The sequence below is a fragment of the Lepus europaeus genome, chromosome 8 (assembly GCF_033115175.1).
Source record: "Lepus europaeus isolate LE1 chromosome 8, mLepTim1.pri, whole genome shotgun sequence".
Classification (NCBI taxonomy): domain Eukaryota; kingdom Metazoa; phylum Chordata; class Mammalia; order Lagomorpha; family Leporidae; genus Lepus; species Lepus europaeus.
Window position 1 is genome coordinate 9,428,297 of NC_084834.1, and position 15,582 is coordinate 9,443,878.

General features: G+C 37.2%; 1 protein-coding gene across 5 annotated transcripts in view; it reads right to left on the reverse strand.

Annotated features, from left to right (window-relative positions):
- Positions 1 to 15,582, reverse strand: part of SPOCK3 (SPARC (osteonectin), cwcv and kazal like domains proteoglycan 3) — a 499,116-nt gene that overhangs the window by 4,669 nt on the left and 478,865 nt on the right. For all 5 annotated transcript variants that reach the window (XM_062199006.1, XM_062199005.1, XM_062199001.1 and 2 more), the window contains 2 exons: positions 11,621 to 11,842; positions 1,722 to 1,784 (listed from right to left, as the gene is read on the reverse strand). In XM_062199006.1, coding sequence (XP_062054990.1) covers positions 1,722 to 1,784; positions 11,621 to 11,842 — 285 coding nt within the window. The remainder of the gene's footprint in view (positions 1 to 1,721; positions 1,785 to 11,620; positions 11,843 to 15,582) is intronic.

Here is a 15,582-nt window from a genome sequence, read left to right on the forward strand (position 1 = left end):
TTTAAAAAAATGTGAAAGAAAAAAATAACTGAATAAATAGATGAAATATGAAGCTCATTTGTTAATATAAACATATGAGATCATAGTATTACTCTAGCAAAAAACTTAAGAAAATTCTGGCACAGATGATGCAATTTAATCTAAAACTTAGAATTCATTTGAATGCTGTTTGGTAAACAGAGTATCACCAAAAATAACCTGAGAGCATAAACTTTCCGATATCAACTTCCTACCACATTATCACAGTGTATTTGACACCAAAATGCTATGATACATAGTATGTCCATGTAATTCAGCCCTAGTGGCAGTACAATATGGAAGGGAGAGAGAACACTGCAAAGAATGTTGCTAGGACTATAGACATCAACCAACACTGAGCCGTAAACTGGAACATAGGACAACTTTCACTTAAATCTCATTTGGGCCCTAAGTTTTTCTTTTTATTTGCAGGTTTAAATAACCAAAGTAGATTTTATTTTAGTACAAAAAGAATAACACATTTTCAGTTGAACTGAAAAAATTTCCCCATTGTATATGACTAAACTTTGATTTGCAGAAAGAAACCTATGTAAGAGTGTAACATTTACACTGGGAGCTGTAATATCTCATGTATCTTATGACAGAGTCAAGTGTAAATTATAGCTTTTATCATAAAAATTCTTTATTATAATCCAATAAACTTTTTCATTTTGTACAATGTGCATTGACCTAAGAGTTAAATTGATATGAAATATCTTTTAATCAAAACATACTATATAATATCACACAGATTAATCATATCGAGAAATACCATAAAGTTATGTGCCCCTAAAAAAGTACATTAAGATTCATGGAAAGAAACATCATACATGTGAAGTCCTGCTTTGATCCTTCCATAGAAAGAGAACACCACTGGCAAAACTGGTGAAATCCAAATAAAGTCTGAGGCTTAGTGAATAGGATTACAGTAAGGTGAATTCTCAGGGGAGTTTACAAATGCATGATGATTTTGGTACATGCAAAGTGTTATCTTTAGGGGAAGCTTGGTGAAGAATGTATGAAAATGACATACTAACATTGCAGCCTTTTAAGAGTTAAATTTTTCCGAAGAAGAGTTCATTTAAAAGTTGCATGTGCACAAGCATAAACAATTATCAGGGATAATAGTTTATAATCTACTTATAGCCAGACACGCAAACATGCCAGACTTCGGGTGAAATTTGAAATTATCAGTCTTTCACTTATTATCTCTATCTATCCATCTGTTTACATACCTAAAAGCAGATGAAAACACTAATAAAAACATTTAGAATTTGCTTAAATTTCCTGAAGTACATAGAGAATTGCTTCATCTCATGTATACAAGTACTTGCTTTGAACATCATATATATATATATATATATATATATGCACATTTTTGCTATCAATTCTTAAATTGTTAGCCATGGAAATAAAATTAAAGTTTCTGCTGATGTTTTCACTTTAGCATTGCTCCAATCATTTTTTTTTTACTTAATAACTTTCAAAATGAACATTATATTAGGGTAATAAAACAGACATAATATCTTTCAATAGGTAAGATAATAAAAGTAAGTTTAATGGCTTGCAGAAAGTTCATAAATTTTGTTGCTGAAATTTAGTGCAGTCTATCTTTGTTGGATTAATATTGATTTTATGTTGTTGTTTCCCTGGGGTTATTTATGTAAGCAATAAGCCTTTCAGAAGAGTGATCTATTACTCACCTAGGAGCTTCTTTACCCCTTGCCACTTCTGAATACTGCTCAGCTCCGTCTGGCAGGGTGGATCTGCAATGACATGGACATGTTACCTCAAGGATTATGGGTAAGCAAGGAGAGAGGCATTTCTAGGTTACCAAACGCCAGTGCGTCTTTGCACCCCTGTGGAAGACACAGATTTCCCAATGGTTGGGTTATCAATGAAGCCACATTCAGATAGAAACAGATAGATGATAGATAAATCTGTGTGTCTATTGTCTATCATATCTATCTGTCATCTGTCGTCGTCATTATCTGTCCATAGAGAGAGAAACTTTTATCATCTATCTATCTAGAGAGAAAATTTCCTAAGTATTATCAGTAGTAGGTTATTTTGGTTTCCCTCAGAATGAATGAATTAGGTGAAATATAGAAATGATACATAATACAGATTGAAAAATACTTATTCACTTTAAAATATCATTCAACTTAGCAATGGGAATCCACCCAATGAGTTGCTGTCCAGGAAACTGTTTCCCCCCTCACTCAAAGCAGCTTTGATGATACAGAGAAATAGCTCCGCACTACAAAAGTAATCTACGAAAAAATGTAATGCTTCTAAGAAAAAAACAAAACAGAACTTAATGCTTCTTTCAAATGGTGTCAGAGATCCTATTGCAAATGTAGTGTCATATAATGTTAGAAGACCTTGGTGACCAACAGGGAAGATCTGAGCTGAAATGTCAAATTAATAGCTTGAAAGCAGTTTTGTATTAGTTGATATGGGCTAGTTACTGCACAGCGGCAGCATTATTTCTTCTATTTCACCACTTGAACATCCAGGTACACTTATCTCTAACTTTTGATTAGAACTTCAATGAATAACCATAGTGTCTAGTACCTCCATCTGGGTTTAAGGGACATTTTAAAATTTCAGGAGAAATCATGGCTAATTAGGTTGTTCAATCACATACAATATTTGACTTTGAACTAGATCCTCATTATTTATAGGCCATCACTGTAATTCTGCTCATTAATCTAGATGAAAGGTTAGTAACCCAACAAATTGCTTGAAGGTTTTAACACAATAGGTTTGTGGATGTCCAGGTTATGGAACAGGAACAGACTGATATCGCAAGGTTTATATTCCCGACTCTATTTACTATCACACAGTGTTTTAAATTTATGGAAAATCTTGATTTATATGCTTATGCTTGTATGAATATCATAAATTAGTAAGGTGTGATATTTAGCTTAGTCACTGGAATTCATAATCATCCTAAAATAATATCAAGGGGAAAATGTAAAAATTTGTGGGTTAATCTTCAAGATGTTGTTTTTGAAATAGTTTTCATTGTTCTGCATCGATCAGCACACATTTCTACACTGGGAACTTCCACACACTATCTATATTAGAAATCAATCATTTTCAATGCAACAAGAACAATGCAATTTTACTTGCATGTGTGATTTTTCAGCAGAAAAGAGTGTCAGGGGAAAATCAAGGAGCATCTGCATGTTTGCAATAGTTATACAAATAGTTATACAAAATATACCTTTTAAATAGGTATCCAAGACAGTTCTTCAAAAAACAAACCCGCCCCTGCTTTTTTTTCTTCCTTTTTTTTTTTTGAAAAAAAAAAAACACAAAAACAAAACAAAACAAACCAACCCCTCCATCTGCACTGTCTGCGACCCTCCCTGCCCACCCCCCACCCCCCACGAGTTTACAGAGCTACAGTTAACACATTAAGTTCACATCCTCAGAAACCATGGAGACACGTGGTGGGGGGTGAGGGCTGGGGTCACCTACAAAGGGGCCTGGAGATGGACAGGGGGTGGGCAGGACCCGAACATCCCATCATCATTAACAAATAAAAGTGAATGGAAAAAATATTTTCCAACGTTTGCAAGTAGTAATTTATAAAGGATCTATTTGTATCAGGTATCAAAGTAGATGAACAATTCAGAATGAAAACTGAAAAGAAAGTGGGTGTTATGGAGCTTTGTGAATGAATCTTGAAACTGGCAGTACACAGGCTGTGCAACTCCAAAGGACAGCAGAATCCGACTGCAATATGAATAAGGTCCTGGGTTTTACAGTAGGGCAGCCTCTGACTTCCTTCTAAATAAGTCATTGCTCTGCTCCATTCCTTTCAGTGTTTTGTTAGTTGCAGCTCCTGTCACAGAGTGGGTCTACTTGCAAAACTTTACTGAATTCATTTTGTTCATAGGGATTTCAAATATTCACAATAGCAACTGCTCACGTATCTTCCATTCGACAGGAAACACGTTGATAAGTAATACATTAGTTCTTCAGAACACAGGCTCTGATACTTCCTCCTGCAGACTAAATGTGTAAACTCTGAAGATGCCATCCGTTTCCACTGCATTCCTGGGAAACATTCTGAACAAACTGTCGACGCTGCCCGTAAACAGCACTTCCCCACACGTTGCACAGTGAGGCTTCCGCATCATTACCTCACCAATCCTGGCAGTGGAATTAAAATTTCCTTGAACCAGACACCAGGGCCCCTTGAGTGAGATCCCAGCTGATCCTGCACGTCTGTAGCCATATAAAGGGATCAGCAATGCTTTCACAGGGCCATCTGAGTCATAAATACTGGAGCTGAATAAATCATAGTTTTCTTGTTCTTTCTTTGACACCTTACACAACAGAATTTAAATGAAATAGGACCTCATAATTGGTTTACTCTTTTATTAGAGACTCAGACATACTTTATATGGAATTTAGTTATTAACAATGAAGATAACCAAACTTCCCACATCAGTGTCGGCCCTACTCATTCTTTCAGGATTATGAAGACTAAAGAGTTGTACCAATTACTGTTGTGTTCATTGTCTCTGTTTAACTGCCATGATTTCAGAAAACTAGTTACAGAAACATGTTTTAATGTATTTTTTTATCTTGGAATACTACAAGTATTTCACTTGCTCAAAATGTTACCATTTCAGCATCATTTATCAATTTTCCCGATTAACCTTGATTTTATATTTTTGGAAATTAAAAAAAAAAAATCCAGCCATGTATACCAATAGTCTTGATTGCAGTCCTAAGTCAATGTGCATGAGTGTGTATATGGTTCTAATCATAACGAAGTTAAGAAGGGCAGGGAAATAGCTTCTTTTATAAGATAAATCATTTAAAATATTTTCAAATTGATGGTTATTTTCTCATGAAATCACTAACTGAATTAAGATAATGCATAAAAGCATAGTAGTGTCATATTCCTTCTCCACTCAGTTACACTGGCAACGTTCTCCAGGATATAAAAGTAAAAAAAAAGTTTGATTAAGAGTATAGCCAAGCTCTCCTAAGCTCTAATAAAGCTGGGTAAACTTTTTACCTGCTCTAGTAATATTTATGCATTTTTTCTACCTTTCACTGAGGCAGGCATTTGGCATGGTGGTTAAGGCACCATTTCAGATATCTGACCCCCATATCAACGCTTCTGGATTCAAGAAGTCAGGCCTTCTGACTCCAGCTTCCTGCTAGTGCACACCCTAGTGGCAGCAGGTGGTGGCCCAAGTGTCAGCTCCTGCAGTGTTGTGGGCTCTTGGGAGTCAAATCAGTAGGTGGAAAATCTGTGTGTGTGTCTCTCTCTCTCTCTTCCTCTCTCTCTCTCTCCCTCTCTCTCTCTCTCTGCCTTTCAAATAAATGACTATAAAATATTTGTTTTCTATTTTGTAAATATTTTTCATACCCATGCTCCTTACCCCCACTCCTCAGCTGAATCCCAGGAGATGCCTGGCAGAAATTAAAAAAATAAATAAATAAAAATTTATGTTCTATCATGCATTAAATTATCTCAAAGATAGATCTTCATATGACCATGAACATTGTAACAATTCTGAAGAACGTGGCTTCCTACATCAAGTATGTGTAGAAAAATTTTGCTTTGGGGAAATGTTTATTAATTCTAAAAATATAGCTGCAAAATTCAAGAATGTTCTAGGATGAAAGTATTTGTTTCGTAGATGAAATGTTCAGTTTTCAGAATAGTCTTAACTGTTCATGTACAAACACTGAAAATATGCAATGATAACATTCACAAAAATTATGTGACATAATCAGAGATTGCCTGATTACAAATCTTTCTATGGGAATTTACTTGAATTCAATAATGTGTACTTGTGTTTTTATATGTGTGTGACTTAAAATATTTTAATACAGAAAATCTATTTAACTTTGTTTAAACTGGTTTTTGAATAGTTAAGCTACTATACTTAGCTAACCCTGATGTTGACTGCCCACTAATCAATTCATGGATAATCATTTCATCCCTAACTAATAAACTAGTACTAAATATGAGAAAGTAACTGCCCTGTGAAATGTATTAGATTTCCATAGGAAATATAGTAGTGGGGCCTGTGTTTTCACACAGTGGGTCAAGTTGCTGCTTGCGATGTCAGAGTTTGCTCTCAGAGAACCAATTCTAATTCAAGCTACTCTACTTCCATTCCAGCTCCCTGCTAATGCACCTGGGAAAGCAGCAGAGGATGGCCCAACTGTCACCAGCATGGGAAACCAGGATGGAGCGCCAGGCCCATGGTATCTGCTGGGTCCAGCCCTGCCCATTGCAGCCATTTGGGCAGTCAACCAGGGGATGGAAGATTCTCTCTCTCTCTCTCTCTCTCTCTCTCTCTCTCTCTCCCTCCCCTCTCCCTCCCTACATCCCCACCTTCTCTTTGTTTCACTCTGTTTTTTCAAATAAATAAATTAAGAATAATAAAAAAGACTGATATAAAAAATATTTTGTTCACACTCTTAGTTAATAATTTGAAACAGCATTGATAATAGCAGGTTTACCACAAATCCCAGGATTGTTGTTTTATATTTTTCCTCCTAAATTAGCATCAGAATTTTGCATATCATTGTTTAGTTTTCCAAAATTTATCATATAATGGGGTTCTTGGATGTATTTCCCTGTATAGTTTTTTTAAACTTTTATTTAGTAAATATAAATTTCCAAAGTACAGCTTATGGATTACAGTGGCTTCCCCTCCCCCATAATTTCCCTCCCACCTGCACTCCTCCCATCTCCCGCTCTCTCTCCCATTCCATTCACATCAAGATTCATTTTCAATTATCTTTATACACAGAAGATCGATTTAGTATATATGAAGTAAAGATTTCAACAGTTTGTACCCACACAGAGACACAAAGAATAAAGTACTGTTTGAGTCCTAGTTATAGCATTAATTCACACTGTACAACACATTAAGGACAGAGATCCTACATGGGGAGTAACTGCACAGTGACTCCTGCTGTTGACTTAACAATTGACACTCTTGTTTATGGCGTCAGTAATCACCCTAGGCTATTGTCATGAGTTGCCAAAGCTATAGAAGCCTTTTGAGTTCAAAGACTCTGATCTTATTTAGACAAGGCCATAGTCAAAGTGGAAGTTCTCTCCTCCCTTCAGAGAAAGGTACCTCCTTCTTTGATGGCCTGTTCTTTCCACTGGGATCTCACTTGCAGAGATCTTCCATTTAGGGTTTTTTTGTTTGTTTGTTTTTTGGGTTTTTTTGTTTGTTTGTTTGTTTGCCAGAGTGCCTTGGCTTTGAATGCCTAAAATACTCTCATGGGCTCTTCAGCCAGATGTGAATGCCTTAAGGGCTGATTCTGAGGCCAGAGTGCTGTTTAGGACATGTGCCATTGTAAGAGTTTGCTGTGTATCATGCTTCCCATGTTGGATCATTCTCTACTTTTTAATTCTATCAGTTAGTATTAGCAGACATTAGGCTTGTTTATGTGATCCCTTTGAACCTTAATCATATAATTATGATCAACTGTGAACAGAAACTGATCACTTTGACTGGTGAGATGCCACTGGTACATGCCACCTTGATGGGATTGAATTGGAATCCCTGGCACATTTCTAACTCTATCGTATGTCCCAAACTGTACATCTTCTCCCTCTCTTATTACCACTCTTATATTTAACAGGGATCACTTTTCAGTTAAATTGAAACACCTAAGAATAATTGCGTGTTAATTACAGAGTTCAACCAATAGTATTAAGTAGAACAAAAAAAAATACTAAAAGGGATAAAGTATTAAGTTGTTCATCAACAGTCAGGACAAGGGCTGATCAAGTCACTCATAGTGTCCATTTCACTTCAACAGGTTTCCTTTTTGGTGCTCAGATATCAACGATCAGGGAAAACACATGATATTTGTCCCTTTGGGACTGGCTTAATTCACTCAGCATGATGTATTCCAGATTCCTCCAGATTTCATTTTTTTTTTTACTGCTGTATGGTATTCTATAGAGTACATGTCCCATAATTTCTTTATCCAGTCTACTGTTGATGGGCATTTAGGTTGATTGCAGATCTTAGCTATTGTGAATTGAGCTGCAATAAACATTAAGGTGTAGACAGCATTCCATTCCACTGTGGTCTGAGAAGCTGCATGGTGTGATTCTAATTCTTTTGAATTTGCTGAGACTTGCTTTTTGGCCTAGTATGTGGTCAATCCTAGAGTAGGTTCCATGTACTGCTGAGATGAATGTACATTCTTTAAGTGTAGGATGAAAAGTTCTGTAGATATCTGTTAGATCCATTTGGTCTATAGTGTCAATTAAATAGGTGTTTCCTTGTTGATCTTCTGTCCGGTTGATCTATTTCTGAAAGTGGAGTATTAATGTCCCCCAGTACTACTGTATTGGAGTCTAAGTCACCCTTTAAGTCCCTTAGCATATCTTTTAAATAAACCAGTGCCCTGTAATTAGGTGCATACACATTGATAATAGTTACATCTTCCTGTTGAATTGATCCCTTAATCATTATATAGTGCCCCTCTTTTTCTCTCTTAACAGTTTTTGTGTTAAAGTTTAGTTTGTCTGATATTAAGATGGGTATGCCAGCTTTTTTTTTTTTTTTGGTTTCTGTTGGCATGGAATATCTTTTTCCAGCCTTTCACTTTCAGTCTGCATGCATCTTTATTGGAAAGATGTGTTTCTTGTAAGCAGCAAATAGATGGGTTTTGTTCCTTAACCCATTCAGCCAGTCTGTGCCTTTTAACTGGAGAGTTGAGGCCATTAACATTCAATGTGACTATTGGTAAGTAGTAACTATGCCTGCAATTTTCCCAAAGATATTTTCTAATATATGCTTTGAGCTTCCTGTGATACTTTACTGGGAGGTTTTCTTCCTTTACCTCCTTTCATATTGACATCTGTGTTTCTTTGTTTCTGTGTGTAACACGTTTTTAAGCATCTTTTGCAGGACTGGATGAGTGGCGAAAAATTCTTTCAATTTCTGTTTGCTATGAAAGGTCTTTATTTCACCTTTATTCACAAATGAGAGCTTTGCAGGATATAATATTCTGGGCTGGCAGTTTTTCTCTCTTAGTACCTGGGCTATATCTCCCCATTCCCTCCTAGCCTGTAGGGTTTCTGATGAGAAGTCTGCTGTGAGTCTAATTTGAGATCCTCTGAGAGTGATCTGATGTTTCTCTCTTGCACATTTTAGAATCTTTTCTTTATGTTTCACTGTGGTGACTTTAATTACAACGTGTCGTGGTGAGGATCTCTTTTGGTCATGTTTATTGGAGGTTCTATGTGCTTCCTGTACTTGGATGTCTCTGTCCTTATCCAAACCAGGAAATTTTCTGCTAGTATCTCACTAAAAAGGCCTTCTAATCCTTTCTCTCTCTGCATGCCTTCAGGAACTCCTAGAACCTGAATGTTGGGTTTTTTTAATAGTATCCCGTAGATTCCCAACAATATTGTTTAGATTTCTAATTTCCTCTTTGGTTTGACTGTATACTTTCCTGTGCTCTGTCTTCTAAGTCAAATATTCTTTCTTCTATCTCACTGATTCTGTTTTTAAGGCTCTCAAATGCATTTGTCATTTAATCTATTGAATTCTTCATTTCATTTTGATTCTCTTCAATATCACAACTTCATGTTCTACTAGATTCCTCATTTCATTTTGATTCCTCCTTAAGATTTCATTTTCATGAGAGAGATTTTCTATCCTGTCCAGTAAGGATTTCTGTAGTTCATGCATTTGTTTTTGAGAAGTTCTAAATGTTCTTATAAATTTTTTGAAATCCATATCTTGCATTTCTTCTATCTCAGCATCTTCATAATGTTGTATTGGGGTGCCATGTTCATTTGGGGGCGTCATAATGTCTTCCTTGTTCTTGTTTCCTTGGTTTCAGCATTTGTTGGTTGGCATTGTGGAGATATTCTTTGGTTTCTTCTTGGTTTTTTGTTCCTTGCTATGGTGGCTTTTCCCGTTATACTATGACTCTAGATTAACTGGGCTGTCTGATTTTGGTGAATCTTTAGAAGCTTGTGGTGGGTGTGGCCAGAGAGCTCTGTTCAGTTCTTCAGGGGTAATGGTGTGCCAACGGTGACACACCTAGGTTTGGCATGGTATATCTTCTCTCTCTTTTTTTTTTTTATGCAGAAGGGAAGTGATTCCACAAAGCTGAGCTGTTCTCCTTGAAGGCAATCAGTGCCTGAACGCTAGCCCCTGTGGGTATATTATTCATCTGCTCTGTCCCAAGGACCACACAAAGGATCTGTGCAGTCCTCAGTGTAAACTCAGATTCCCTTGCAATCTCCCACTGGGTTGCCAAGGTTACTGAGTTTGTGGTGTCTCCCACGGAGAGAGTACCTCTCAGGCACTCCGTAAGTTCTCCCACGCACCCTCCATTTTTTTTTCCACAGTCCCAGTTCATAAGCTCCACACATTCACTAGGTCTTAACCTCCTACTATTTCTTCCCACCAGAGTCAGGTTTCTCTGCTTGGCTGAGGGTGGGCTTAGCCCTGAGCCGGCACAGCTGTTATGTATGTCCAAAATGGAGCCTGCTCTTTGTCTTGCTCGCCTTTGTAAGGTGGATGGAGAGAGAGAATCGTGTGAGTACTGGTCCCTTTTATTTTTTATTTTTTTTCTCTCCTCTAGTTAGCCTGGTGAACTTTCCCTCATGGGGCTTCAAGCCTCATTCCCTCTAGACTCTTCCTGCCGCTTCCCCACCAGTGTCTCTGGCTACTGAGGTTTTGCCTCACCTCCCTTTCCAGTGCTGTTGCCTAGACTCGGTGGCTGGGGTCCCAAGTCATGGGCACCCGTGCCCTCCACATAGGTCCACCATGTCCCACTAGTTCTGGAAGAGTTTCCTCTGCAGTTTTTTCCCTAATTCTTCCCTGAAACTACAGTATCTCCACTTCTATTAAAATATCTTTTCCCAGACTATCAGTGTGCTCCCTCCCTATTCTGCCATCTTGGAACCGCCACTTTCCCTGTATAGTTAATATAAACCATCATCCACTTGGTTCTACACCCATGATTCCAGTGTTACTGTCATTTACGTTTCCTAAAGAGGCATAAAGGATTCTCACCATTCCAAAAACTCACCTCTTCCAGGGTGTGAAAACATTGTTATTGCTAGTGAATTTTTTAAAAGCTAAATGATTTTGAAAAGTTAAAGTCATTTTTAAAAGTTGTCTGGTGAATGTTGTGGTTCATCTAGTTCATTTAATAAGATCACAATGTAGAACATTAAAACTCCACAGTATGGTGACAAAACAAAGTTATTTATTTTACACCATGGGCAAAGCAGATAGCAAACTACCTTTAATGACTACTCTTAATATCTGTGTTCTCATATCTCTCTGAGAACTCTGCTTCTTGGTGGTTCATAATAGAAACTATAATGAAGTGCATTAACACACAATATTAATCACTATCCTCATCTTTTTAGTTGTTTGCATCCCTAGCAGAGTTAATTTTTTCAACAAGCTGCCTATCTACTCTTCTGTTCACCACTTGGATAAAGACTATAACATGAATGGGGCATGATGTGCTGTTTTCTTTTTAATTGTGAAGGAATAGGTAATATTTGACATGTAGGTCAGCTATTCCCATCTGTGCATTTCTCATCATTTACCTTGCTGTCTCTGGAAGCAGTAGCACCATTCATTGTTAGATATCAAACTGTCCTTGTATGTGTCACAAGAATTGAAGAATGCCTTGGTACATTGCTCGTTCTTGTCAAGGTAAATGCTTCCAAGCTCTGACTGGTCCAACAGCAGGTCATAGTTTGTGTCAAGTCTGTTAAACATCCAGCCAAGTGAATCCTTGCAAATTGGCAAAATACTGGTATCAAATCCTAAAGAGAAAAACAGAAAATGATTAGCTAAGTATAAAAGATGCCAGCAGGGGAAGACAAAGCAAGCCGCTATAATACGTAAACAGTGCAGGACACCTATTGAAGAGCCAGAGAATAGGATTTTACATTAATCTTGGGCCATATGCTTCTAAGTAGATTGTATATACTGGCATTTATCTTTCAGGGTAGTTGTGAGGCTTATTTAGCTAAAAAGCACAGGATGTGTACTTGGTCCAACAGTGAAGTCAATAGTTAGGATGCCTGAGTCTCACATCGGGATGCCTGGGTTTGATACCCAGCTCTGACTGGGCATTCCAGCTTCCTGCTAATGTGAACTTGAAGAGACAGTGGGGATGGTGGATGTGACTGGGTTCCTGCCACCCGTGGGATAGACCTAGATCACGTTCTAAGCTCCTGGCTTTGGTCCCACAACCCATACAGGTCCTTGGTGAGTGAATCACTGGATGGGAGCTATTTGTCTTTTAATCTGTTTTGTAGATAAGTCAATTAATTTAAAAAGTTTTCCAGAAAGCATCTGTTACTACTATTAGCCACCCATTCATTTAGTTCCAATTAGCAGTGTGATGATATATTATTTACATTATTATCAAGTTTCTTTTTATATAAACAGTAACTTGTGATAAAATCCTTATTAGTCATATATGTTAATATTATTGATAATATTCTGTGAAAGCATATTAAATTGCATATCATTTAAGAAATTAAAATACTATTCTTTACAAAAAAATAACCAATACATAAGAAGCAATAACTTCCACATGACCTGTGGGTAGATTGAAGTGTTTTTAGAAAATGAAATCAAGATACATTTGTTTGGTTGAAAGAAAAAATTGAAATCCATATATAAGAGTGTTCTTCAAAAGAGTTCTTGGAATGTGGGTATTATGAAAAATCTATGCATGAATTTCAAAATTTTATGCACCAAAATAAAAATCTATGAATTTCACTTTCCATGTGCTTTGATTTGCTTATTTATTTATTTATTCCTTTATTCATGGAGCAGAGAGACAAAGACATACAGCAGAGTTCCTATCCATTGGTTCACTTCCACAAAGGCCAGGACAGGGCTATGCCAAGGCCAGGAGCTGAAAACTCAATCCAGGTCTCCCACTTGAGTGGCAGGAACCCGTTACTTAAGCCTTCACCCCTGCTTCCCAGCATCCTCATTAGCTGGTAGCTGGAATCAAGAGAGGGGAGTTGTGAATTGAATCCATGTACTCTGATGTGTGACACAAGCATCCTGTTGCCAGGCAAAACTCCTTGCCCACAAACTTTTTCCTTATGTTGATAGACCTTGGATGGTCTAACAACTGAGGTGAAATTTGAAAACCTGAAAAGAGCTGGCCCAGTACTGGTACTTTGTGATGGTGATGGTAGGTAGGACACCTGGCACCAGAAGAGCATGTAAGCACGGAGTGCATGAGAAATGTTCTGCTGTGTCTCATATGGAATTTTTAAAAATTGTTTTATAAAATGATCTCTAAGAAAATATTCAGTAGATTTATCATCTTCTTAGTTCACACTGAAAATCCTGGGTGGTGACGTGAAGTGAGTTTTCAGGTGCTGAATGCCACCCGAAGCAGTATAAATTCTTCATGATTAGTGTCAGACTGCGGCTAAGGAAGTGATGTGGGAGAAAAACAGTGAGACAACACTCACTCGGGGACTCATTTAAGGAGAAAACCAATATCCAGCGTGTCAACAGGAGTACTGCTCGAATGACGGAGATGATCCTTCATTTGTGGACAGAAAAGGATCACCACCCGGCATTTCTCAGCTCCTTAGAGATGCTGTTTTTGATGGAATGGATATTAACAGGGAAGATCTTCAGTTAATTCTGTAGAAAACTATGGAGGAAGTAAATGTCTTACTGTTTTCAGAGCAATTATTTAAAATAATTCCTTAGCAAAACGATGAAGGTGGCGAGGCATTGACAATATCTATTTGCTTAGGTGTAAGGCATGTTAATATTATGCACATGGTTACAATAATTAAATGCTAAGATTCTAAACCTTGGGTAAAATTCTCAATTTCTGAATAGTTACCAAAAAGATCAATAGTAAATATAATTTAAAAAAGATTTACATGAACAAAAATCACTCAAGTGAAAGTTGATAGCGGTTATCAATATAATCCAATTTAAGTTTTAAGTGCATGTGTTGACTTATCTCAGTCTAAGTTATCTACAGTCACACAAAATAAATTAAAATACTCATTCAGAAGCAGAATAATAAAAATGGCTCAAAGTTTTCTGAAAACGTTCCTTAGATATTCAGATAAAGTGAGAGAGGTGGAGAGCCTCTGTGAGACAAGCACATCTAGCTGTGTGGCTATGTGGAGCAGAGGCGATTACAGACACCTGGATGAATCCCATACTGGAAACTGATTCAAAATTACTTGAATTCCGAGGGCTCTATTGGGAGATCACATAGTTAGTCAAAGAGTGTAGGTTTCCAAGTCCATAAAACCTGGACTCAAATCTCAGCTCTCCCACTAACTAATTGTGTGACCTTAGGTTTTACCTCCTAACGGGCATAACTATAAAATGGGGTCAACAAGACCTACTTCACAGACTGTTATAAAAATTACATGATTTAAGGTAAATGATACATGGGGAATGCTTTTAGTTTCTGAATCCCAAGGGATTGGGGATGAATTAGCACCTCCAGGTTCAAACCACATTGTTCTTACTGTTGACAGGAACCCCTGTGCTCCTCCTGCCTTTGTCCTCTTCCACATGTTAATCTTTGTCATCTTTCAGGGGCACCAGAATCCTCATGGGACTAAATCTAAATCTCCTGCAAGAAATGTCGAACAATGACTTTTCTGTTACAAATACCCCAAAAAGCTCTGAAAGGAAGAAGACATCAAATACAAAATCTTTACCAAAAAAACAAAAACAAAAACAAAAACAAAAAAAAACACTAACAGTCCCTGAACGTTAATGCTTTTGGATAAGACGAGGATATTTGCTTCTAGATTGTAGGCATGAAGATAGTTCACCTCCTGGTCTTTTTGAAATAGCAAGGTTATATGATCAATTGCGTTTGCTGAGCCAGCAAATGCACCATTAGCATAACTGAGATTTATATAAATCAAATCATTTAAATGAAAGCAAAATCAAGGTAAATGCATGCTTTAATACAAATTCAGCATTGCTAGATTGTCCTCGTTGATGTGAGTTTGCTATTTTTAAAAGCTTTATAATAGTTGGATCTGGGAAGGGGAAAGTAGAAATAGGTGGTGTGTGGGGGCGATAAGCACTACTGTAGCCTGTGGCAGATTCAATGCATATTCCCAGGTTTGAAGTTTCAAAGGCTGATAAGGCAAAATTCTTCTCTTTATGTTTTCATTTAAATAGTTACTTTAGATTCCGTTTCCAGTAATGGTTGTGCAGTTAAGTCATTACATTCAAGATTTGATTTTTTAAGCAGTGCAGAAATAAAGAGTTAATAGAAGTAGGAAGAGTCTTGCGAGAATTAACATTTTGAAGCAGAAAGTTGTATTTGAGGCAGGCAGAGTTCTCATGGTGGAGGGTGGCAAAGACATTGGCAGAAAAAAAAATGCATACTTCCAACCTGGAGACTCATACAATTGTGCAGAACCACTGAAGAGAGGCAGAGAAATCCAAGAAGGAAATGAGAGGGACACCATAAAATACTGTCTGCCAAGACTCTGATAATCTGTCAAACAGGTGTGCACTTCCTGGACTGGAATCA